Genomic DNA, 26,368 nt, shown 5'->3' with positions numbered 1-26,368 from the left:
GGAGAAATTTCTGTTTAGGAAAAGGCACTCAACGTGATGCGTGTACAGGATTTTATGAAGTTATCCTGAAGGCTTTATGAGATATGCTCCAGAAACAAAATTGGGATGGAAGGACGGACAGACAAATGAAATGAAATGAAATGGGGTTTAACGTCCTACTGTTCTGCTCCTATACTGGGCTAATGAAGACGGGCATACGCCAGACTGTGTTATAAGGGAAATTTTGCCCGGGCAGCGGCACTATCGCCTACTCTTATATCGAATTCCAACTGCCAAGGAATCTTTTACGTGCATTCCAATGTTTACACGGGACCTCGGTTTTTCGTCTCATCCGAAGGACTAGACAGCTGTCCTTGTCAGGCCCTCCGTCCTGCATCACTGACAAGGGGAAACCACGTCGGAAAATCGGGATGAACTTTCTCGGCCAATGCAGGGATCGAACACCCGACCTCCAGGCTAGCCAGCCAGCGCCGCCTTGCCCACCTAGCCACCGTGGCTCCGGACAGACAGACGGAAAGACAGAACGACTGATGGACGAGCATAATTCAGCACCACTCGTTCGGTGTGGGATAAAATAAGAACAGCTGGTAAACATTTTGTTGTGTTAAAACATTTTTATTTTGTCATTTTGTGGGTTAACTGAGACATTGTATTTATCAATCATTTTTATTCTGTCAGTGGGTTAACTGGATGCGGTTATCCTTTCTGAAAATAAAACAAAAACAAAACAATAACTAATAGAAAGTGTCTGCTTACGGTCATTGGCTGTCAAAAATTCTTTGGTTTTGTGAAAATTGCCAAAATTTCTTTTGGAAGACGTAGTGGACTGACATACTGTGTATTGTTCTTTCGCAATTCTTCGATTCCATTTTCATGGAAATGACATAAAATAAACAAAAGACAGAGACCAATTCAACCGAAATCTATACTAATATTTGTGGCTGTCGTTTGTCTGTTCGGGGTTGGTGGCTACACTAGGTGTGCTCCGAGTCTGAAATTTGGGGTATAGGGGTAGCTCGGACCGGGGAGTAACATAGGCCAGGTGGCGTTAGTCTACCACTTCCGGTTTCGGGGTTATGACCCCCGAGCGAAGCCGGGCATTCTGCTAGTACCTTATATTAAAGTCTAACAAGAATTCTAAGACTATTGCTGAAGCAATATATATGTACACCGGCGCCAACAAATGTTACATTTATAGTTCACCATACAACACCACAAAAATAACGGATTTTAATTAAACTTACCATGGACAAACACGATTGCATTCAGATTTGGTCTCAAAGTTGTTCCCGTTTCCACCACAACCACCGTAGATAAATCTGGTACATTTCCCTGTTGATTTGTTGTAATAATATCTGGGCATATAAGCTCGACACATACCCCCTTCTGCTCTTAACTCACACACATTAATACGCCTAGCTGTAATTAATACAATATATAAATACACGCCAAAGAAACATAATTTTCTAGGCCACCACCGTGATCGACCCCTGGATATCCTGGTTACCGGACCACCACCGTGATCGACCCTAGGATATCCTGGTTACCGGACCACCACCGTGATCGACCCTAGGATATCTTGGTTAGTGGGCCACCACCGTGTTCGATCCCGGGACCACCGAGATCGATCCCGGGGTATCCTGGTTAGTAGGTCACCACCCGGTTCGATCCCGGAATATCCTGGCTAGTGCACCAGCGCCACACCTACTGAGCTGCCTTGGCTTCACCAACCACCAAGGAAATCGAAAGTTTGTATCTCTGCGAAAAGCACCACACAGCTTCGTAAAGTTAGGTGTACAGGTACTAGGAAAAAGGTTGCTAAGTTTCTTCTACACAGAATTAATCCATTAGATTTATTTAAATATATGAGAAACTTCTCCTTTAATCCTATATTTATTTAAAATCTGAATAATACAAGCCTCTACAGCCTACACAATTCTTCTCTGACAACAACAATTCGCCGCATCACAGAATAAAAAAAGTTTCCGGCTTATTGTTGCAAATGGATTGGACCCAAAACATTAAATGCAGAATATGGTATCGAAATATAAACTAGGATCCAATTCAATGCTGTTTGCCACTTGAAAGTAACAATTAAGACAGAACCAGATTCGAACTGCAATATTTAAGAAATATAAGTCACATAAATTAACATTTTGACATGTGTAAATAGCTAACACACCATGTAAGTAAGAAGCTACTAGCATTCAAGTTGGAATGAAATGAAATGGGGTTTAACGTCCTACTTTTCTGCTACGACTGGGCTAGTGACGACGGGCATACACCATACAGTTTGCGCTACTGCCTACTCTTATATCGAATTCCAACAAGCCAATGTCTACACGGAGCCTCTGTGTTTTGTCCCATCCGAACGACTAGACAGTTATCCTTGACAGACCCTCCGCCCTGCTCCACTGACAAGGCGGAAAGTACGTCGGAAAACTCCCAAGGACATTTCTCAGCCAACCCTGGAAGCGACCCCAAAACCACTAGGTTAGCGAGTCAGTGGCTTACTGGCTGAGCCATCGTGAAACTTCATTGAAGAAGCAATATTAGCATAACTTGATGAAGCGTAAGAATTATGTCGTACATTCCGCTCCATAGAAGATGTCACTCTGAAAACGTTACAACTCATATTTTCTACAAACTTCACAGAAACTGTTTATCAGCAGAAAAGATGACCGGTCACGTGATTATCGTCACCATTTTCAAGTCCAAACCCTTATTCACAGTAAAATACATACCAACAGGACTTCTAGCTTCGCATGTAGTCAACAAGATGGTTGCAACAATGGCTAAAATGGCTACAGCTACGGAGAAACGCATGGCTATGTTGAGTTATACTGTTCGTCTTTTGGTAGAAACAGGTTATTCAATACTGAACATAGCAATAGTCCATTGTATTTATACAAATATCTCTCGACCACGTTCGGAAACTTTAAAATTGGTTAATTTCCGAAAGATAAATTTGAAGTGAGAAATAATCACCGATGAAATTGTTTTATGTTATTATAAAGTTATAAATGTGTCGGTGAGTTATACGTGTACAATCAGTGATTGCCATTTAAATGCCACTCAAGGATAATATTTTGTTTGTTAAGGATATTGACAACACCATCCTGTTCAAATATGATAATGATCTCATATTAGGTTTATGGGGATTAATCGAGTTATATTTAACATTTAAACGGCACAGGAGACAATCAAGGAAGCGGAATATACTTGGGATACTGCAATTTGTGAAAATAGTTTATAACGAATTTAGACAACAATTTAGTAATACATGTACATGTATTTTATACCAGCCCCCCCCCCCCACCAAAAGCTTAAAAACTCAACTTATACAAAACAACTACGCAATATCTTAGTAAGAACGAACGGGTCTTTATCTCAATCCTACCTGCTGCTTCTCTAACATTTTTGACTATTTGTACAACTTTATTTGCAAGTGCAAAACCAAACAAAACCGATAAGACAATACTGCGGACAACTATTCAGTCAACTATTCAGACATTGCAAATAACAGACAAAAAATATCAAATCAAGTGAATGGATCCTGGGCCAGCCGTAAGCATCCACAACGCTGTAAGTCCATAATCCGGAAAGAATTTCTAAATAAAGTGTATAGTAAGCAAACAGAGCGGAGCCCAATACGAAGGGCTAAAACACTAAACTGCAGACACGCAAAGTCCAACAACAAGCATATACTTCAATACGAAGGGCTAAAACTGTATTCTAATAGTAAGTCGACAGACATGTGGACAAGACACGAACTACACTGGCAAACAGTAAAAAAGCAATTATGTGAAATCAATATTAAATCAAGCGAATGGACCTTGGGTCTAGATCTAAGCATCCACTGAGCTGTACATGTCATTTTTGTAAAATATTTGTACAACTTTATGGCGTAGAGTGTATAATAATTAAGACATTTTATTTTTGTAGAATATTTGTACAACGTTATGGTGTAGAGTGAATAATTTTTTTAGAATAGTTGTACCACTTTATGGTGTAGAGTGGATAATTGTAAAGATATTTTAATTTTGTAGAATATTTGTAATTGTATATCAATGTCGCTGTGCGTAGGGCGAATAATAGTGAAGATATTTTAATCTTTGTAGAATATCTGTACCATTTTATGGTGTAGTAGAGTGAATAATAATTAAGCCTTTTTAATTTTGTAGAATATCTGTACAACGCTGTGGTGTAGAGTGGATAATAAATGTTCAACTAAATTACAAGCAGCAGCAGAAGGAACTATATGTGGTGATAATAAAGTTAGTTTTTACTTCTATACAAATCGAGGGGAGTTGGGTGGCCGAATGGTCGAACGCGTGTGATCGTAAGGTCTGTCATTGAGTCAATCATTGGTTTCATTTTCCATCTTGTACGTTTACAAGGAGAAGGGTCGCCTGTCCAGCCACCTGTTTTTTTCCGGGGCTCAGGTTTTCTCCCACACCTGAAGACCCCAATTATTGAAATAAAATTAAACCATATTAGTCCCTAAAAAATCTAGTTTGTGTCATGTTGACCGCTTATCCCTCCCACCCCCTCTCTCCCCCTCCTCTCTCTTCTAGTGTATTACTATTAATTTAATTTGTAAATCTATTTCACTAGTGGTGTTATGCTGGTAAATGTGTGGAGATTGGTGATAGACCAGATGCTATTAATGGTGAATGGGGAGAATGGGGATCTTGGACCGACTGTTCTAGAACTTGTGGTGCTGGTATATCTGTATCTCAAAGACATTGCGAAAATCCACAGTGAGACAATTTTCAATTCTTATTCATGCCATACATTTTTTTTTTAATTTGAAGTTCATACCATCGTCATATTAAATAGTCTAGGTCTGTTCTTCAATCTCTTTTTTAAAAAAAAATAATTCTTATCTATGTCATAAAGTTATTTTGGAATTTGAAGTTCAAACCATATATGTTCATAAAATGTATGTCTGTTCCTCAATCACTTTGGGGGGGGGGGGGGTCACGGTGACTAAGTGGGTAAGACGCTGGTTCGCTAGCCTGGTGGTAGGGTGTTCGATCCCTGCATTGGCCGAGAAAGTTCATCCAGATTTTCGGGCGTGGTTCCCACGAAAAGACAGCTGTCTAGTCGTTCGGATGGGACGAAAAACCGAGGTCCCATGTACACATTGGCGTACAAGATCCCTTGACAGTTGAATTTCGATATAAGAGTAGGCCGTAGTACCGTTGTCCGGGCAAAATTTCCCTCATAGCACACTGTATGGCGTATGCCCGTCTTCATTAGCCCAGTTTAGAGCAGAACAGTAGGACGTTAAACCCAATTTCATTGCATTTGTCAACCCCTTTCAAATTTTGAAGAAAATATTGTTTATACCCCCCCCCCCCCAATCATATCACGAGTCATTAACGATTGGCTGTTTTATGGTACACATCAAGGACTGCAAGTCAAATACTTTATGAAAATTACTCGATGTATATGCAATTTCCATCCAACAAATCAAAAATTTAAAAGTGTATGTGATATAAATAAATGAATGCAATTATTGATAGGCCGGTTTATATTCCCAGAATAGACTCTAACTTGTGCATGTTAATTTGCAGGCCATCACATGGAGGAAGGTATTGTCTGGGTGAGAGAAAAAGATACAAAACATGTAATACTAAGGTAAGAAAATAGGCTACAGGAAAACTGCGAAGAAACGGTGCTTCACACTACCTAGATCTTGGCAAAATCCAGTCACACCAGAACAATCTAGTGTTTATTGGTAAAGATATATTATGCAAGAGCTAAATCTGCCCATTGCAGGTTCTTCTTTAGGTCTTAAATGTTATATAAATTATTAATTAGACATCAACAGTAGTTAATTTACCATATGTTGATATTTATTCACATATCCCTAAAACAATATTTTATGACAAATTGTCGTATTGTGTCCGTCTCTAACCCTTACATTACTGAATAAAATTCTGTTTAATATTAAAGTCCTTATAACATTATTTTGTTTGTGTTTTTAGCCATGTCCAGAAGATGGTTTAGATTTCCGCCATTATCAATGTTTACAGTTTAATCACGTGCCATACAAAAATGGTTTACATGAATGGTCTCCCGTCCCTACTCCTAGTAAGTAATGTATTCCTCCAAAGGTAGTGACCCAAACTAACATTAATCCTCGGCTGAATATATGGCCGAGCAAACAAAGTTGAGGATTTACACTTAACAAAATGGTCATGTAGTGACGGGTGTCTAGAACACAATTATTCCCCCTTTCTTGTTAATAATTGTGAAAATAATGAATAATTGAATAATGAATAATTGTGAGCATAATCAATAATTGTAATTGAGAATAGAATTATAAAAAAATGTATTTATTGCAAGAATAATAATAGTGAGTTCTTATATTGCGCACAGATCCATTAAAGTTAATGCTCAAGGCGCATTTAGCACTCCGCATATCACAAGATAAAAACACAACTAATATTAATAAGCAGTCGAAAAAAGATGAGTCTTTAATTGCTTCTTAAAACAGTTAAGCGATTGTGAATTCTTTAAGGACAAGGGTAATGAATGCCATAGGTTTGGTACCAGTGTATGAGAAGCATCTCCAACTGAATGAATTCTATATAGTTGGGTCCCACAAGATGATATTCATGTTGGGACCGACGATTTCGTTGGGGGACATAACAAACAAGCATTGAGGACGAGTAGTCTGGTGCTTCACCTTTCTGGCATTTGTAGGCTATGCACAGACGTTTGAACTTAATTCTGCTTTCCACTGGAAGCCAATGTAAATCCTTTAACAATAGTGTGTATGGCAATTTCTATTAGATTGACATACAATTCTAGCCGCTGTATTGTGTACAAGTTGCAATTTGTGTATAAGGCTGTTGTTTATGCCACACAGAAAGTTATTGCAGTAGTCGAGTCTGGATAAAATTAAAAATCGAAACCAGCGCATGTGCTGCATTTTTTCTGATCAAATTGCGGATACGACATGGGGACCTCAAGTGAAAGAAGCACGTCTTGCAAATCTGATTCACTTGAATGATGAATAATTGAATCATGAATAATTGTGAGAATATTGGATAACTGAATCTGAGAATCATGGATAATTGGTAATTATATTTTTATTGTAGATATACCATGCAATCCTCACTGTAAACCTAACAATATGTTTTTTATTTTAGATACACCATGCCAGCTTCACTGTAAACCTAACGATAAGTTTTTTTCCGTCATGTTAAAAGATACCGTAACAGATGGTACACCGTGTATGCCAGGAACAAGAAATATGTGTATCAGCGGTAGATGTCGGGTAAGTTTATTTCTCCTCATAGGGCTCCGTCCGTTCTTTATAACCTGAATATCGCACTATTCCCATCGTAATATGTGATTATTCTGCCTCACAAACACATCTCTTTGAACACATTCGGACAGTACGAGGGGAGTATGTCCACCCCCTACCCAATTACCACCTTCACCGAATATACTTATAAATCCTCTGTTTACTATGTTTGAATTTGGTTTAAGATCGAATAATTGTCCATCTAGAGCTTCTTCTAGGCACATATTCCTGTAGGGGGGGGGGGACGCAAATGGTGCGCGCTGTGTCATAAGGTCTGTCATTTAACATTGTACGTGACAAGGAGTTCAACCTCGTGTGTTTTCTCCGGGTCCTCCGACTCCATTTTATTAAAATAAAATAGAACCATATGTTAGTCCCGAAATGGCCTAAAATATGATTGGGGTATAGATTCTAGTTCTACTGGTGTCTATGGTGATATAATTAATAGAATTGAATCTTTTCACCGTGTAAGGTGTGATTGTGATACAGAGTTTAGTGGTTTCTATGGTGATATAATTAATAGAATTTAATCTTTTCACCGTGTAGGGTGTGATTGGGGGTACAAATTCTAGTGCTACTCGTTTATGTGTTGATATAATTAATAGAATATGTTTCAATCTGTTCATCGTATAGGGTGTGATTGAGGTACATATTTTAGTGCTACTGTGGTGATATAATTAATATGTTGTAATATTTCAGCATGTGGGATGTGATTGGGGTATAGATTCTAGTGCCACTGAAGATATTTGTGGTGTTTGTTATGGAGATGGCTCAACATGTCAGACAGTCAAACAACAATTTAACCTCACAGAAAAACTAGGTACCAATAGTCACAACTGCCATCTTGTATTCACGGGTTCTTTTACGCGACGTCAATGTCTACACGAGTGCATCTTTGTTGTTCACCCCTTCCGAACATCCAGTTACACTTCCATTTACGCTCTGTAGATACCACCCATAATTTAGTACCCCTTAATATTATCCGCCGTAAAAGTGCGACGCCACCCATCTTTGCAAATTTGAATTGTAGCCTGTCCATTCGTTGGTATAGGGCTTAACGCCTGCTTATACTTAGGTGATACCACAGACAGTTATTATCCCTGTCCATCTTTTTATTGGCCCTTTCGTTAGATCTCTAGTTATCTATCCTGAAGCTTGTCCAAGGGACGCCATTTAAATAGTGAAATGAAAATATGGTAATGAAAAGAATGTGAGAAAGGCGAAGTTTGTCTGGACAGCGTTTCCATCTAATTTTCTTCGATTTCCAACTGTCAAGGGTTCTATTCCGTGACGCCAATGTATACGTCAGGTTATCGTCCCTTTCGAACATTGATGCACACTTTCCTTGTCAGATCTGTAGACACCACTCCGGATATTTCCTACCAACAAATATTTATGAACTTGTGCTGAACCGAACGCAGTACAGCTATGACCCTGAAATGATGGCGCCACCCTTACACATCAAATTGCAGCACCGTAGCAGCTCTAGTGTAGCCACGAACACTGATCAAACAGACAGTCACAATTATATTTATGAATTATATTTCAGGTTATGTAGAAGCTGCTATTATACCCGCTGGAGCTAGAAATATCCGTGTTGAAGAAGTTGCGGAAGCTAATAATTTCCTAGCTTTAAAGAATGATAATGATGTATACTATTTAAATGGGCATTGGTTTATACAGTGGAGTGGTGATTACGAGGTGGCTGGGACTGTCGTGCACTATACAAGAACTGGTAACAGCAAGGAAAGGTTCATGGCTCCAGGACCAATAAAAGAACCGTTACATGTTATGGTAGGTTGTTGAACAAGAAGATTTATTTCTAAGTAACTTATTACGAGGCGGGTCCGGTTTCTAGTGGTCAGGGGTAGTTAGTTTCTGCAGGGCTGACAAGGAAGACAAATTGGACTATTTCAAGACAGGCTTTAATACCCGGAGCGATGTAGTGGGATTTGCACTATTGACTCGGGGGTCACGGTGGTTCGGTGGGTAGGACGAACCAGGAGATCCCTGGTTCGATTTCATCGTTGGCAGTGAAATTTTTACGGGATTTCATACCCTCATTGAGACAAAAAACCGACGTCACATGTATACCCATTGGAAGCATGTTAAAAATCCATTTGGTGCAGTCAATTGGGTTAGAGCCCATTTATTTCATTTCCCCACCATCATTGAAGCTGGCATAAAAAAATAATAAGTTGACTTAATTCTGTTGTTATTACGAGGCCGAATACGTTTCGGCTTGTCTGCGGGGTTGAAATGGAAAACTGGACTCCATCTGTGTAAATAATGGGGTGTACGTAAAGGCATCCTTGGCAGTTAAAGATTACATTCATTTCATCTCACTGTGAGTCAACTGGAGGGGTTTCGATTCCCCAGTTGTACGTGACAAGGAGTAGGGTCGCCTGTCCAACCTCGTGGGTTTTTCTCCGGGTCCTCCGGTTTCCTTCCAGTACTAAAGACCCCTACGCGCAAGCGAATTATTGAAATAAAATTGAACCATGTGTTAGTCCCGAAATGGCCTAGTTTTTGTCAAGTGGACGTTAAACTCTCTCTCTCTCTCTCTCTCTCTCTCTCTCTCTTATTGAAGTGAAAACACCACTGTCTAGGCAAAACCATCACCCGTAGGATCGTACATTCATTTCATTTATTCGAATCCCCCCCCGCACCCCATAGCATTGTTATACATTCATATCATCTTACTGTTGACTCTTGGTTTGTATTTCAGTTATTACTACAAACAGACAATCAGGGTATAGAGTTTGAATATACAGTACCTAAAGTGAATGCTACAGATACTAGTAAACCCGAGTTTACCTGGAGATATACTGACCTATCACATTGTACTGTCTCTTGTGGTGGAGGTAGGTTGTTTATTCCTGGAACCACAAATATAGTGAACTGGCGTGGTGTCGATTCCCAGCTTGTACGTGACAAGGAGTAGGGTCGTCTGTTCAGCCTATGCGCAAGGGAATTATTGAAATAAAATTGTACCCTATGTCAGTCCCAAAATAAACACCCGACACCACATCTCATTAGTTAGTACGGAAGTTCACACAGCTAAAAAAAATGGTTATGAATATGTTTGTCAGGGGTGCACCTGCCAGACCTAGTCTTTCGGATGACACGGAAATTAGGGACCAACCCGTGTACACGTTGACATGCACATACAGTAAAAAAACCCTTCGTAGTTGGAATTCGAAGAAGAGTTGACAAAAACCTAACAGACTGGGCACCACCTCCCCCATTACATTACACACGTAACCATAGTTATAAAAATTATCACATCTTAGTCTCAGAATAACTGACGTATTGTGTTCAATAGACGTTAAACTCCATTGCATTATGATTATGTTACAGGAATGAAGAGATCTCGAGTTGTTTGTATGGAGAAGGAATCTGGTATTGTAGATGATATGTATTGTAATAAAACATCTAAACCTGATGATAAATCTAAATCGTGTAACGAACATCTTTGTCCACCAAGGTAAAACATATTTTAAAAGTTCTGCAATTTCACAGTCTTCACCGCATAAACTTAGTTTATTCGTTTTTGGTTACAACGAATCTCGATTTCCGTCTTATGCTCAAATCCAAATCTGCAAATCCTCTTCATTAACTCGGTTGATGCAGAAAAGTGGGACGTTAAACCTCATTTCATTTCATTCCTGATGTGGATTCTTGAAACAACATAGGATGCTAGTTTTCACTGAAAAGAATAATCGCATGATGACTTGAGAAACTATATTTGTATTTAGGAAAATAAAAAGCAGCCTTGTCCATTAACATTTCCGCCATTTTGTTTTGAAGGTGGTGGACTGGTCCATGGCAACGGTGTTCAGTTACGTGTGGACCAAATGGTTATCATCGTAGAACAGTGATCTGTGTTAGGAGTGTTAAACCAGATGAACAGATAGCATTAGAAGATGATAAATGCGAAGGATTGACTAAACCCACAGAAGTAGAACCTTGTCACCATAAAGATTCTTGTCCTGGTTTTACTAAATGGATTGTTGGACATTGGTCAAGCGTAAGTAAAAATTGTTCCAGGACTCTCCCGGTTCCTCCGTTGATGGTGGGTGGCCAAGTGGTCCAATACGTTCGCTTTGAATCATAAGTTTTCATGTGGCAAAGGATAGGTCCTCCCGGTTTCCTCCCACGAATAAAGACCCTTACCTACACGCATGCGAATTATTGAAATAATTTTGAGCGACGTATGCAAGTTTGCCACCAACGCCGCGGAGGTCATTTGGAGCATATTTTGGAAAGAACATGAATTGTATGCTAAGCGACCAAGATAACTGAAACTTTGGGGAATGATCGTACACAGACTTAAGTTTAAGTCCCGCAAATATCTTGTTGACTAGTTGCAGGATTTGCTAAAATTTTTATGTGTTCTATTTTTTTGGGTCACCTATTTTGATGATTTTGATGACTTTTGTTTCAGTGTAATGAAAATGTATGTCTGGAGAAATATCGAACAGTAGAATGTGATAGTCCTACTGTTGGCTGTGACATGATGACCAAACCTATAGATAAATTACCATGTAGTAATATAACTTGTGGTCAGTGGGTCTCTACAGATTGGTCTAATGTAAGTTTGTTTCCTCTTTCTCTACCAAGATTAGTACCGGTATGTGTTGAATATAAAGTAATAAAAGATTACTTATAATGATCTGTTTTAATTCCTGATTCTGTATCTGAGTGGATTTAAAACAACAGATATTCAATGGGCTTTTTCTATATTTTGGAATAAAACAATAGGTAGCCAGTGGCCCTTTGGTATAATTAATATAACAGGAACTCAACTGGCCTCTACAGCGCATGTTTTCGTAATAACAAGACAATTCTTCACAGCAGTTTTCAATTTGGGCCTAAGAACTTAAAAAGTGAGACTATCATAAAAGCGCATTATTGTTCTAAATACAGTACCAGAGGTTCTGCGGGCAATCAAACCCAAAGTCCATAAATTCAAAAAAGGATAGACAAATTATAGTATAATATTAGCTGGATGACATGCTGGTCTAAACACTTGGTATCATGTGTCTGTTATTTCGTCTATTAATATAGCTAACAATGTCTCTTGTGAGTCTGATTAACATAGCACCCTCTGCCTCCTCTTCGTTGAATTCGGCCAATGGTTCTTTTACCCGGAAACCAACAAGTGTTCTCTGGGCCTCAGTGTTATCAGACCATCTACACTGCACCACGCCAAGATTCGAATATTCCGGAGGTTGAACCGATGTCCTAATCACATAATCACAACGACCCCTCTATACATGATTATTTTACTTAACATTATATTTCAGTGTTCTGTGGAGTGTGGTGGAGGATTGCAGCATAGAGGTGTGTTATGTGAGAACAGTCACGTCTGTGATATAGAAACAAAACCTCAAGCAGAGCAAACATGTAATATCCAATCATGCCCACAACCAGAAACAACAACCCAAGTTCCCAAGGAACCCTATACGCCGCCATCACAAACCACTGCAGAATCAAGTGAAAGAGATTCGGGTAAGGAGAATGCCATTGATCTATCCGTCTACGAGAACACGCTCACTAATAAAAAGTTGGTGGATAAATCCATGCCAGATGAGATGCAGAATGCCCTAAAGATATTAAACGGTGAGGAAAAGCCCATAGAGCTTGGATCAGATACTGTTCACATCAGTAGCAACAGCGAAATCCTGACACCGGAGATACACGATGTGAACAACCAGGTCGACGACGGTACAACGCAACACAAACATCGTCATGGACATCAAAAACATCATCGTCATTCTCATACACAGACATCTACAGCTTCCATAATAGATATATCGAAATCTTTAGATGAAACGAAAAATATCCCAGAAATATTTGATATAAAAGAAGGTGGTGTTTATCCCGATACTTCAGATGAAGATGTCGAGGATGAAACTGCAGATGATTATCAATGGACAACTGAAGACTGGACTGAGGTAAGATGTTTTCATTTAAGTAACTTGTCATTGTCCACTGAAATAAAAGACTAATCAGTGCCAAGCACAGATCTGAACTTAGCGGGAACCGAGCACGCAATAGGCGTCCTTATAAATTTTGTTTTTAAATCCAAACAAAGAGAGGTTGTCCATATAAGAAAATGAGTTCAGAGATTTCTTTCAAGGCCACGAAAAAGGGCATCCCTATTTAAACATGTCCCTTGCTATCTTCTTGGGTACCCTACTTGTGATGGTTTCGTTTATCTTTCTGGTGAAAGATCCTAAATTTGTATCTTAATTTTAGATTATGCATCTATTTTTAGAATGATCAATTCTCTATTCTTGCATAGTCTGTTTTTGTTGTTGTACAGTTTTCCTGTAATGTGTATTAACGTAACTTGAGTCTTCGCGTGTGGTTCTTGAGCTAGAGAGGGATCCACAGTCGCGAGGTTGATATGGCGCTAGCACGCAAATCAGGAGGTTGGACCCCATGTTCCTCGACATTTTGGGTTTCGATTCCCTGGTTGTACCTGACAAGGAGTAGGGTCGCCTGACCAAGCGCGTGGGTTTTCTTCGGGTCCCCCAGTTTCCTCCCACTGCTAAAGACCCCTACGCGCAAGCGAATTATTGAAATAAAATTGAACCATGTGTTAGTCCCGAAATTACCTAGTTTGTGTCGAGTTGACGTTAAGCCCCATCTCACAGGCAACTCGTTAAGAATCCCGGATTATTAGCAATCAGACAAGAGTAGGCTGTATCTCTGGTGTTGGGGCTACAAATGTCTGATAAGTCACAGCGTGTGGTCGGTCTATTTTCGCTCCGTTTTAGCGTGTGCTTTAGATCATAGGGTCTGTCATTGAGTGAAGTAGTGGGGTTTCGATTCCCAGCTTGTACATGACAAGGAGCAGGTCGTCTGTCCCACCTCGTGGGTTTTCTTCACTCCATGTTTCCTCCTACTGCTAAAGACCCCCACCCCCACCCCTCGCAAGCGAATTATTGAAATAAAATTGAACCATATGTTAGTCTTGAAATGACCTAATTTGTGTAGAGTGGACGTTAAACCCCATTTGTCTCTCTTTCTTTTTCAGTGTTCCAAGACGTGTGGATCTAGTACTAGGACGAGAGTTATTACATGTAGCGATATGAACACCAATATAGTAGTCAGTAGTCACCATTGTAAAGATATAGACAGACCAAGTATGGAAGAACGATGTCTTCTAGATCCCTGTTTAAAATGGAGAACAACAGAATGGGGACAGGTATTTGTTTATGCCATATTTTTTACCTCACCTTTTTTAATGCGATAGTCGGGCGGTTAGGGGCTAGACTACCAGGTTATCGGGTGGCTTTAAATTGTCTGGCCGCACCCGTGTTTCTTCGTTCGTCATGGTTAACACCCACTTCCACTGAGGATGGACTCGTGGACAAATAATCTTGCCAGAAGAGCCAGATCGACTGAGAGGCAAATCTAGCGTACAATGGGAATGGTGGGGCGTATGATCAGGGTAATTCGGAGCTCCCATACCCGTAGTTAAAGGTTCAGTCGTTCTTTTGCATATATACTGTATCTGATGACATCTTTGAGTAACTTAATCATAACCACAGGGAAGGTGGCAAATAATTTAATATCGGCCATTAACACGAATGTTACTTTCTGATAAATAATTAAATTTGTTATTTTCAGTGTTCTGCAACCTGTGGATATGCTACGAGAACTCGTCTTGTTCGTTGCCCGACCGTGGGTAAATGTGACCCAACAGAAAAACCCAACCATGTTGAAGAATGTCATCTCCAACCCTGTACAGCTTGGGTGTCAGGAGACTGGAGTAAAGTATGTACAGTGTATATTGTTCCATAAAATAGATTTCTTGCGAAAACAAAGAGCACCACGGGGCTTCTCGTATATGGGATACTATAGCTTCTGTTATCCCAGTAGCTGTGTATTAGGCTACTTTCCAAATAAGATCGGTGGCTTTGGTTATTACTAGGAGTAGTAACTGGAAAATCTAACCTAAAACCGATAGTAGCATACACGTTGCGGGTCTCGTTTTATAATGTACACACTACACTGCTGCACCGAGATACCGACGTGGGGTATATTAGTCACGATTGTCAGTTATGCTATTTTATAAAGTGTAAAATGATTTATAGCCCTGGTTAATCATGTTTAATTTTTGTTTTGCTCTAAAAATTGACTGTCAGTTAATCATTCGGAAAGGACAGTCTTGGGAAGAGACATAACTATCATTATTTGATTTTGTTCTTGATTATACTTTCTTACAGTGCAGTAAATCATGTGATGGTGGATGGCAGGAACGATTAGTCAAATGTGTCAATTTGACGTCACAGCAATCGTCTGACGTATGTCAACAAGGTTTTAAACCAAACGGTAAACAGCAGTGTAATAAAGATGAATGCCCCACAGAAACAGGGGGTAAGAATTTATTTCCATAAGGCTAATAACTCATTGAAAATGAAATGAAAGGGAATTTCACGTATGTTCAGAGGGATATTTTGCCCAGTAACTTTGAATTCAAAGGGTCCGTTTACGGGCACACCGACGAGCACACAGGAGGATCTTGGAGTTCTGTCTCATCTGAACGACTGAAAGCTTTCCCTTCCGGCTTCATGCAACAGTTTATGTGAAGCCAGACTTAAAAATACTGGTCAACAGCGAGGTCGATCTTGGGAAGTGTACCAGCGCCTTTGCTGTATCATTTTTCTCGAAAAATACGGCGGCCGTGCCAGAGAAATGATCCTGCATAACTTTTTACCAGATGGTGGCCGATACAGCGCCTAGCAGAGACAATTCGCTGGATCTACAATTTGAAAACTAAACACCTTGAATCAAAATCAGAATTATATAATTTTCTGGAACTCTAGTTGCCTTCTATGCCTCTTGTGATATTGCAGTCGTTGTGGCTATTTCATATTTCATTCTGTTCATTTTAAGAAGTATCATTCAATCAAAGCAGGAATGTGGAGTATAATTGCAGCGGTAGTGATGCTGTTGTTCCATTTATATCCACTAAAATTTTATAATTCATCATTTGGCCACTGCACGGAATTTGATAATCGCCCGAGAAATAGAAAATGGTTTTGCCCGAGTCCCCATCTTATAAGTGGAATAGCACATGCTCTCTCTTATTCTAAATCTGCTGATGATCTTATTTGTTTTATATCTGTCCTTTTTCAGCATTAACAGTGACCTGTGCGTCAAAAGAAATGAGTTACCGAGTGTGTCGTATGCTAAAAAGACTAAATCACTGTAGTAAGCCATTTGTTATGGCCAAATGCTGTAGAACTTGTGGAAATCACAGACGTGAAAAGACCAAGCCACTATTCAGTACTAGATAACAAAAATGAAAAACTAATTTACTGTTTTATTTTATGTGATACCTGCTCAATTTAAGTATTGAAATAAACCTATTGGATTTAAAACTAAAACTTAAATACGAAGAGAGGAAATCTGATTGGTTGAGAACGAATGGAATCCAGAGAGAATAGTTATGTGTTAAATACATTGGACATCCGATACAAAGAATAAAGAAAGGGGATGAGTGTTGTATTAATGGTTTATTAAGTAGACAGACGGTGAAGCACCACTGAACTATAGATTACGGATTTCATAAACCAATAAAGATGTGTTTTCTGATCCATTCAGGAGAAAGGGTTGTTCATGTAAAACAAAATCACAAGGGAAATGGTTGGCTATGTGGATTTCCTAAATGAATGAACGTTTCCAGTTAAAGTCCCTAATCGTCACTTGAGGCAATAAGAATCCCTCGCAACCTACAATAAAAGGCACATTAGTCCAACAGGGTTCAAATCCGTTTAGTATTTGCAAAGATATGATGAAATGAAAATATTGCAACGTTCTTCATCTCTGTAGACGACATAAACAAACCACCGCCACATAGGGGTGTTATGTAATGTCTTTTGATCGACCTCTTCTTAATCTGATTTAAGCCAAACCGGGGGATTATCTACCTTGATATTTTGTTTTTGTTTTCTGGTATCAGTGTTGAATAATTAATTTGAATACATCAGTGGATTTAGCAGTTGGATTTTGGCCAAAACGTGCAAGTGACAAGCACCGTCTTTACGTACACCTTGGAAGCCCATTTATCAGCCATAAATTATAAGCCATATAGGCTGATACTACCTTTTATCTTCCCCACTAATAAGCTTTATACATTCTTGTTCTTGTCTTGTATTTGTCATGTTTTTAACACTTAAAACTATTAGCATCAATATTATTAATTGATTTATATAAGCTGTTTACTGTACCAAATGGACTAGGCCAATATATGGTGCAAACTCGGTAACATGGAAAGCACTGGAACACGGACATCTTATTTGATTTATTTATAATGGTTTTATTTCCGATTGTTTTTCATGTTATTGGACTGTCCGAAAAGATCCACAGCGAATCTAAACAGTATAAAAATTTCGCTATAGAAAATTTATACAAGTACATGTAATGCATCCGGTGCTGAATGGGTTTTAGCTTTATGAATGTATATTTTATTAGATAACAATACTTGACGAATTTCATGCATAATTATTAGAGGTAAGCTCTAAACAGTATTGAAGTCCTACCTCAAAAAAAAAACATACTCTTTCGTTTAAGGCATATTATTTTTTCGATTTAACGCAGTGTCTAGTCAGGATCTCTACTCTACGCCTCTTCTCCAAATATCAACGCGTTGGTTTTATTTTGGATGTTTTGTATATTTATTTATGGTAGTTGTAGTATAAACCATGTTTTTCTAAATGGTACAGTCCAATAGCTTTCCACATCCATTATCCTAAATAATAACGGCAAATGTGTTGTGTAGTTATAAACTAATATTAGTCTGGTTTAAATACCAAAGTACATCAATAATTTGTTAGCTATATGAAAACCTTAAGAGAGATGTGATTTCAGGTGTTCTAGAACATTAAGCACACCCTGTCTCATGCACTAGTTAATATTTCTGTTACCTATTTCTATGATATTTTAAATGAGTGAAATGCATCGAAACATAATCTGGTAATTGTGAATAATTATTAGACCTGTGGTGGTTAATAACATCGCTTTGCTGTAATTTGTTTAAAGGAATCCATACACATTTCCGTTAATCTTTTTTTTTTAAAATGATTGAACAAGTACATATTTATGTTCATTAGTGCCAGAAACGTTACTGGAGCTATACAGATACCAAAGGGTATTTATAAATAAGATGTCAATTCTTCGGTTGATATCTATGGTGCATTCTAGCACTTTATATGCAGTGAATGTGCAAATCAGTTTTAAAATTGTTTTCATAAGTACTACTTGTCATCATTTTAATTATTGTATTGTTGATAATTACCCTTTAAGTATCTTATTAAAGTTACACTAAGACACCTCGTAAACAAGTATCTTATTAAAGTTACACTAAGACACCTCGTAAACAAGAAACTTTATACTGATTCTATTTCGTACTGAAGAATAAACAAATATAAGTTCCGCGCCGAATTTTGTTCGGTACGACGTTTCATGTCCCGATTTTTGCTTATATGTAGGCAATAATACATTTTGTAAAATTTAGATCTAAAGTTTATAAATGTGCTTTAGTTATATAATGTTATAATATTGTAAGTGATTATATGATATCTAATGTTTCATATTCGAAAAAAATAAATGTAGAGAACGACTTTGTTATGACTTTTTATACGCCCACATCGGAATGTGGTCGTTTATTGCTGTCGCCTCCGTCTGTCCGTCCGTTCGTCGTCCAAAATTTATTGTGAACACTCTACAGACTACATTTATTATCTGATCAGTTTTAAAATGTATACACATTGTTCACATTAGTGATACAAAGAAGCCTATTTAAGCCTATTTAAACAAGTTATGGTCCTTGATAAACTATGTTGAACCTTATAAAGTAAGTGCAGGGGGACTCACGACTAAAGTTATCATCCGACCTACATTAAATTTGAATGTGTTATCTAAATTAGTAAAACGAAGAATCCTATTGAATTTCAGGACTTTCCATTTATAACTTCTAGAGTTATCGCCCTTGTTTCACTTTATTGAACCTTGTGAACGTTCTAACGACTTTAGTTGTTATCCGATCTGTATTAAATTTACATTCATTATTTAAATTAATAAAACGAAGAAGCTTATTCAATTTCAGCAATTTGGGTTTATAATTTCTAACCCGTCCCTGGTTGAGCAAGCGACACTACTCTTTGTCAGGTTCAATGTCGAAACGACAATGTACACTGTATACCAAATAAAATACCAATTTATTATACATAACTATACTTTCATATATAGTATCTGCTGCTCCAGACTTCAACTCAATTGAGCTGCTGAGGTTTGCAAAGCTCTAGTGGCATTTGATAATTTTGGTTATGAAATTGACATAGTAGTGTTTCTGAGATAGACCATTTGATTAATATAGTACCGGTAACTGAATTTCATAATTTATTTCAATAAGTCAAAGTGTCACTGTTAAAGTATAATACTTACAATTCAAAATTGGAGAGGAATTCAGAACTATCGAGTTCCTTATATAATCAATGACAATGACCTTTGCATGATATTGCTGTTAAGCACTATTCATTATAAAAAAATGTTAATAACAAATATTAAAAACGAAACATTGTATGCTTACTGTTTCTATGGTTAAATGTATGGCAAATGTAAAGGGTAAAGAATGAACGCCCGGTTCCAACGTGTCAGGCGTAGCTTTTGTGCAGCTGACCAGTAGAATGTTGTCTAATCGTTCTGTTTGGTACTAAAAGCCGTAAAAAGAATCATTGACAGTTGCGGAAACGCAAAATTCTCCTCCCTGGCATCACCAAATGACCACGTTTGCCTCAAAATCTCCGAACTATTGAGCTGGGTTGGTTTTACATTTGATAGTACATTTTAGCATAGCATCAAATCTTGACAGTGATAGTCTTATAACGCCTGGAGGTGGTTGGGAAGGCTTAGCAGACTATAGTTTGTAACCGAATGACATAAAATATATCCGTGTCATCGTGAATTGTACGGGACTAGGAATAGAATCGTCTGCCCAGCCCCCTGACTTTCCGGACACTCCCAATTAAATAAAACTTGATTTAACTTTCTACTTTTCTCAAATGAAATAAACGGAAACACGTGTTCCTCCCAAAATACTCTAGTTGTGCAGAATAACCGCCAATCCTTATTTGCTCCCCTGACAAGGGGAAACCACACCCAGAAAATCCCGTTGCACTTTCTCGGCCAACACCGGGATAGATCCCGCGACCTCCAGGCCAGCAAACCAGCATCTTACACACTTAGCCACCTTAGCTCCTGTTCCATAAAGTGCAAGGATTAAAAAATAAATCGATTGATAGCAGTAAAAATAACATATTTTATTAACCGTAGAGGAAATTATAACGATTGTAAAGACAAGGATAACAAAAGTAACTGTTAAGCACTTGAAATATCACAAATTAAAATCATTTATAAACAAGCGCTAGAAATATCAAAAAATAAAATCATTATAAACATTGTACATAACTATAACAATCAGTTGCAATATCACAAATTAATATTGTTTAAAACAGTATACATAACAAAGTATATCAATAATTTATAGGAGTACAGAGTACAGCCGGATATATAAAATAATTAACACTAATAGGTTGCATATAAATTGATTAACTTGGTGACTTTATGAGTCCAATTCGGCAACATATAACTGGGTAAACATCGGGACGAATTCGGCAAAAGTTACATCCAATGGCTTTAATCATAACTAGGTTAACATCGGGCGTTTATATATTACCATCAGTAAAACTTGGTTTAATTACCATATAATCAAATTATACTAATATAGAGTCTGACATCCAGGGACCGACAGAAGATATATCTGCATCAGAGTCAATATTCTCATAATATCCACTACTTTCACTATCACTGACATCTGCCTCTACTTCCTGTTCTAGCGGAAGTTCGGGTAGTGGGCGTTTTCTAATGTATGATTTCTGTCTAAACATACGTCGACGTTTCTCGCTGGTTATAGATGAATATATGTGATCACAACTATATCTCCTGTCTGTGACGTCATAATCTTCTACGCGAGAAGTTAAAGATTCGATGGCTTTAGGTTCAGCATAACAGGTGCACAAGCTTTCGTTTGTTACTGGATAATCAAGGCTATACTCTTTAAGACAAATTAAACATACTTCTGGACTGGATAATTCTTGACTAAGTTCTTGGCTAAGGGAGGTAGCCTCTCGAGCTAAACCATACGCTAAATACGATCTGATGTTGAATTCCGGAATCTCATTATAAGAATGATTCAAATCTGGAAACGTATTCTCTACTTCAAAATATAATGGACTGGTAACGTCACTTCCTAGGAATGAGCACTTCCGTTGTTTCTTTGTAGAGTTACCAGAAGGGGCCGATTGACGTCTACAACGTTTCTTGATCCAGGATAGCATGATGGTTGAATCTGTGAAAAATAAATTAAAGAGAAAAATAGTTAATTTTCTGTAGACTGAAATATATAAATATAAGCAAAACATATGACAAGAGACAATTTTAAGATACAATTGTAGTCTAGTACAATATTGCAATTCGATTAACTTTAGGCAGATCATTCTTTCGTTTTCTTTCTTTGAAACACAACAATTGAAATAAAATGAAGACTCATTAAAGCTGTTAGTAAATGTATATTTTTTTTTTTTTCAAAAAATAAATATGAAAGATATTCAGAGTTTGAAAAAGGTTGTAATAAAACCAAATGGTCTGAAAAGTGTAAACGGGGCCTTATTAAAGATGTTGGTACAGAAACAAGAAATTTAAAAATAGATGTAATAAAACTTAATATTCTGAAAAGTTTAAAGAACTTACCTGTATAATTATATGATAAATGCCTTGGCGTATATCGTTACACTGATCGATACTGGTGTATCTGTAGAATAATAATACTTGCAATACAGAGTGCGATGATGATGATGATAGATAGATAATGAAATATAATGAAGTCAAACATCAGGACAGGCGTTTTATATCTACTTGTAAAAATTGTCATCTTTAACTCTGTCGTGTCGAAGATATTTGGTGTTTCCTCCCTGGCATGACATTATCCGCCTCAGCGTTATCAAAACATTCGATTATCGTATTGAATTGATTGGGAATATTTCCTTGATTGATGTTTGATGAATAATATTAATCTTAATTCGGGTGAGGCGAAGCGATGAGCTCATCCTGATCGGTCTTATCAAAACACCAGATTATCGTATGGAATTGATTGGGAATATTTCCTTAATTGATGTTTGATTAAGAATTCTTTAACTCGGGTGAGGCGAAAGCGTTTCCTTACTGTCATGACTGGATTATCGTATCAAAGTGATTGGTATGTTTGATGAAGTCTTCCTTCCCGCGATAGATTGATTGTGTTATGATTACACTACAAAACGCCAACACAATTTTAATCCTTTTTAACAATTTTTCGATCCTTTAAGTGTATAATTTAATTAAATCAACCTGTCCATAATATCATATTTATTGTATTGGACGTTAAATCTGTAATGAACAACAACAACAATTTAATCCTTTATTTATAACTATAAATCTGAAAGATAATGCTATACGTAATATCAGAAGTACACGTTTATTTACAATATACATATATTTAACGAAAATAAAACGCTTTTTAACATATTTGAAATCTTAAATGTAAACAACAAGATTCTTTATAAGCCGGAGATTAATAACTTTAATCAGGGGTGAAAACATTAATGAAGATGAAAGTGATAAATATAGTTATTTGAAGCAGTGGTAGTTTATAATAATTTATTATACTCGCTTGCAACAAAGTAAATTTTGTTATAACCTGTCCATGACCATATCCCGATTGGTGTTGGGCGTGTTATGATAAACAAATCAAAGTGACAGATTGAGGAATAGATTCTTCAATTACTCTTTTTATATGGTTCATCATGATCGAATGATAAAATGTATATTATAAATGATTTACAATTTGCATGAATATATGTTCTTTAGGTTTGGTATAGATTTGTACTTTATTGCATCTGATGGGCAGTTAGCACAGGGAATATGTAGCCTATGTCTGTCCCTCATTCCCTTTCAATTGTTGAATAAAAATATTGTTTACATATATAAAAAAACAACATAATAAACAACAATAACGTCATATTTATAATGATGACAATCGGATAGAAATCGTGCCGGTTATAATAACACGATCACACTGTCTCTCACGAATTAATCGTAAACAATTATTATTCCCTGTCTAATCAGGACACGATTAACTAGTGTTTTGATATGGTTGATTGGAATGTAACGCGGAAAATCCTTCGGACCATCATAGCTATATTGATGGCAATATGTTATGATAGCACCATCACACTGCCCTTACCAATCACAATTGATTATTATTCCGGGGCTAATCAGACCTGATTACATTTAGTGTTTTGACAATATTGGTTTTGTTAGGAAGAGGAAAACCTGTCTGGTCTTTATAATCGACACGACAGAGTTAAACATGACAATTTTTATAGGTAGATATAAAATAGCAACCCAAGGAATCGTCATTATATCTCCTCGTTAATTCTCATATTATCATTAACTTAGCTCCTTATTTCAAGTCTGGTCAATCCTGCGATCTATATTCTAATAATATAACTAGTTTGTTACAAGGTAAGTTGTTCATATATTCTTCACTCAGTGTTAATTCTGTTGGGTTTGGGTTAAATAATATTTTATATCGAGTATGACTTGAGTATATTCAATAAGGCTTGGTGACCGAGTGACGTGATCTGCTACTGATACAAGTGCTAAAAGTTCGATCCCCAGTGATATAGCCTCCCATCTCTCACTGGTGTTTCTTTTTCTGGATCTCCTCCTCCCCGCCTCCGCTTGTGACGACCCCTGCTCGCAATAAAATCTCTGAAATAAATCCTTCTTCCCTTGCGCCATAATGATTTTAGTTTGTCGATTGCTATTTAGTTTCTACTAGTTATCAATGTGAACTGCCCTTCTTACAATCATGATTCTATGTTACAATCTGTAGCAAATCCATCGTGAATGAAGCCAACCTTTCAACAATAATCTATATTTTGTTCACCTAACAATATAATAATTTATTCATAATTTATCTTTCAGAGAATCAAGCGACATGTTGTCCTGGATCAAGAAACGCTGTAGACGCCAATCAGCCCCATCCGGTAACTCTACGAAGAAACAACGGAAATGTTCATCTCCAGGAAGTGATGGCACCAACCAATTCTATTTTGAAGAGAAGAATACGTTTCCAGATTTGAATCATTCGTATGAAGAGATTCCGGAGTTCAACACTATGTCGTATTTAGCGTATGATTTGGCGCGAGAGTTTACCCCCCTTCGCCAAGCACTTAGACAAGACTTATCCAGTCCTGAAGTGTGTTTGATTTGTCTTAAAGAGTACAGCCTTGATTACCCAGTAACAAACGGAAGCTTATGCACCTGTTATGCTGAACCAAAAGCCGTCGAATCTTTAATTTCTTGTATAGAAGACTATGACGTCACAGACAGAAGATATAGTTGTGATCACATGTATTCATCTATAACCAGCGAGAAACGTCGACGTATGTTTAGACAGAAATCATACATTAGAAAACGCCCGCTACCCGAACTTCCGCTAGAACAGGAAATAGATACAGATGTTAGTCAATGTGAAAGTGAAAGTAGTGGATATTATGAGAATATTGACTCTGATGCAGATATATCTTCTGCCGGCCCCTGGATGTCAGACTCTATACTGGTATAACTTGTTGATACAATAATGAAACCAATTTGACTGATGGTAATATATAAACGCCCGATGTTAACCTAGTTGTGATGAAAAGCCATTAGAGGCAACCTTTGCAGAATTCGTCTGCTGTATTTAAACAGAGCCAATTATGCTTACGTTTTATTGGACGTACTAACACAAGGTTGTACTTTATGAAAATATAATGACACAGTACTGATGTATTATTTAAAGTCAAGTGGACTATAGGTTATTACAACTTACGTATATACCGCACGTGCTAGACAATTATTTATTGATATGTTATATATTCCTGTTACCGATATGTTATCTGATTCTTTAAAATTTGTTGTTTTATAAAATATGTTATTGTTTATCTTCAAGACAGTTTTAGTTTTTGTTTCATTGCGTATGGATGGGCATGGTTGGGAAGAGAGATAGAGGCGGAGTGGGGTGGCGTGGGGGTGGAGGTATAACTCTTTATTCAGCACTATCATTACGGTAAACCGTGGAAGAAAATCCGTGGCGTGGGCTATGGCGCTCTGAGCGCCATGGAAAACGCATCCCTTTTTTTCCCAACTATTTTATTACTAGGTGGTTTTGTATGTATAATATTATGCAATACTATGAACTATTGTTTCACACAATGCTCCCAAACGTAAAAAATATCGGTCCGTGTGCAAAAAAAAAAAATAAAAAAAAAATGCACGAGATGCACATGAAAACCCCAATATTCACGTGCAGCGTTGTGTGTGAGCCCTTTAAAAGCATGTTTTCAACTTAATGTGCAGTACACGAACTGTGAAACGTCAATCTGTCGTAATTTTTTGTTGGACGTGTGAAGGAATCGAGCTAGAGTTGCCGAGACTTACTGAAAATCAACGGAATGAAGCCATGGGAATGTCCAGGGCTGGCATGTCTACACATGCTATTGCCAGACACTTCAATTGTCATCAGTCCACTATTGTAAGGTTGGTGGAACATGTTCGAGTTACTGGATCAACACGTGACCGTCAACGTCCTGGTCCACAACGCTTTACAACCCAGGCTCAAGACCGCTACATCCGGGTCACTCATCTGCGTGACCGATTCCGCCCAGCGACTCGGAACAGGTGCTGCAGTCGTCGGAAGACAAGGACCAGTAAGTGCCAACACCGTAAGACGTCGTCTAAGAGAAGTAGGACTCCGTGCACGACGACCTTATGTTGGAGCTATCCTCAGGGATCATCACCGTCAGCGGCGTTTTAATATGGGCTCAAGGACACCAGACATGGAGAAGAGCAGACTGGCAAAGTGTGCTCTTCAGTGATCAG

The 26,368-nt window shown here is 37.8% G+C and overlaps 1 protein-coding gene and 1 long non-coding RNA gene across 2 annotated transcripts in view; one reads left to right on the top strand and one right to left on the bottom strand.

The window, feature by feature from the left end:
* Nucleotides 1–18,709, top strand: part of LOC126817475 (A disintegrin and metalloproteinase with thrombospondin motifs 7) — a 92,001-nt gene extending 73,292 nt beyond the window's left edge. The window contains exons 10-25 of the mRNA XM_050544473.2: nucleotides 4,185–4,277; nucleotides 4,618–4,763; nucleotides 5,583–5,646; nucleotides 5,997–6,102; nucleotides 7,167–7,294; nucleotides 8,024–8,144; nucleotides 8,874–9,118; nucleotides 10,053–10,188; nucleotides 10,685–10,811; nucleotides 11,135–11,354; nucleotides 11,772–11,918; nucleotides 12,634–13,284; nucleotides 14,373–14,543; nucleotides 14,969–15,115; nucleotides 15,568–15,718; nucleotides 16,481–18,709. Of these exons, the coding sequence (XP_050400430.2) occupies nucleotides 4,185–4,277; nucleotides 4,618–4,763; nucleotides 5,583–5,646; nucleotides 5,997–6,102; nucleotides 7,167–7,294; nucleotides 8,024–8,144; nucleotides 8,874–9,118; nucleotides 10,053–10,188; nucleotides 10,685–10,811; nucleotides 11,135–11,354; nucleotides 11,772–11,918; nucleotides 12,634–13,284; nucleotides 14,373–14,543; nucleotides 14,969–15,115; nucleotides 15,568–15,718; nucleotides 16,481–16,641 (2,814 nt within the window). The 3' untranslated portion in view covers nucleotides 16,642–18,709. The remainder of the gene's footprint in view (nucleotides 1–4,184; nucleotides 4,278–4,617; nucleotides 4,764–5,582; nucleotides 5,647–5,996; nucleotides 6,103–7,166; nucleotides 7,295–8,023; nucleotides 8,145–8,873; nucleotides 9,119–10,052; nucleotides 10,189–10,684; nucleotides 10,812–11,134; nucleotides 11,355–11,771; nucleotides 11,919–12,633; nucleotides 13,285–14,372; nucleotides 14,544–14,968; nucleotides 15,116–15,567; nucleotides 15,719–16,480) is intronic.
* Nucleotides 595–2,957, bottom strand: LOC126817476 (uncharacterized). Its single transcript, XR_007679024.2, has 3 exons — nucleotides 2,745–2,957; nucleotides 1,245–1,419; nucleotides 595–705 (listed from the first exon to the last, which is right to left on the bottom strand). It is a non-coding gene; the product is annotated as an uncharacterized LOC126817476 (long non-coding RNA).
* Nucleotides 18,710–26,368: the final 7,659 nt, after the last annotated feature.

The sequence above is a fragment of the Patella vulgata genome, chromosome 4 (assembly GCF_932274485.2).
Source record: "Patella vulgata chromosome 4, xgPatVulg1.2, whole genome shotgun sequence".
In the NCBI taxonomy this organism is placed as follows: Eukaryota; Metazoa; Mollusca; class Gastropoda; family Patellidae; genus Patella; species Patella vulgata.
The sequence above is the reverse complement of the archived record's forward strand: the minus strand, read 5'-3'. Positions and strand labels throughout refer to the sequence as shown.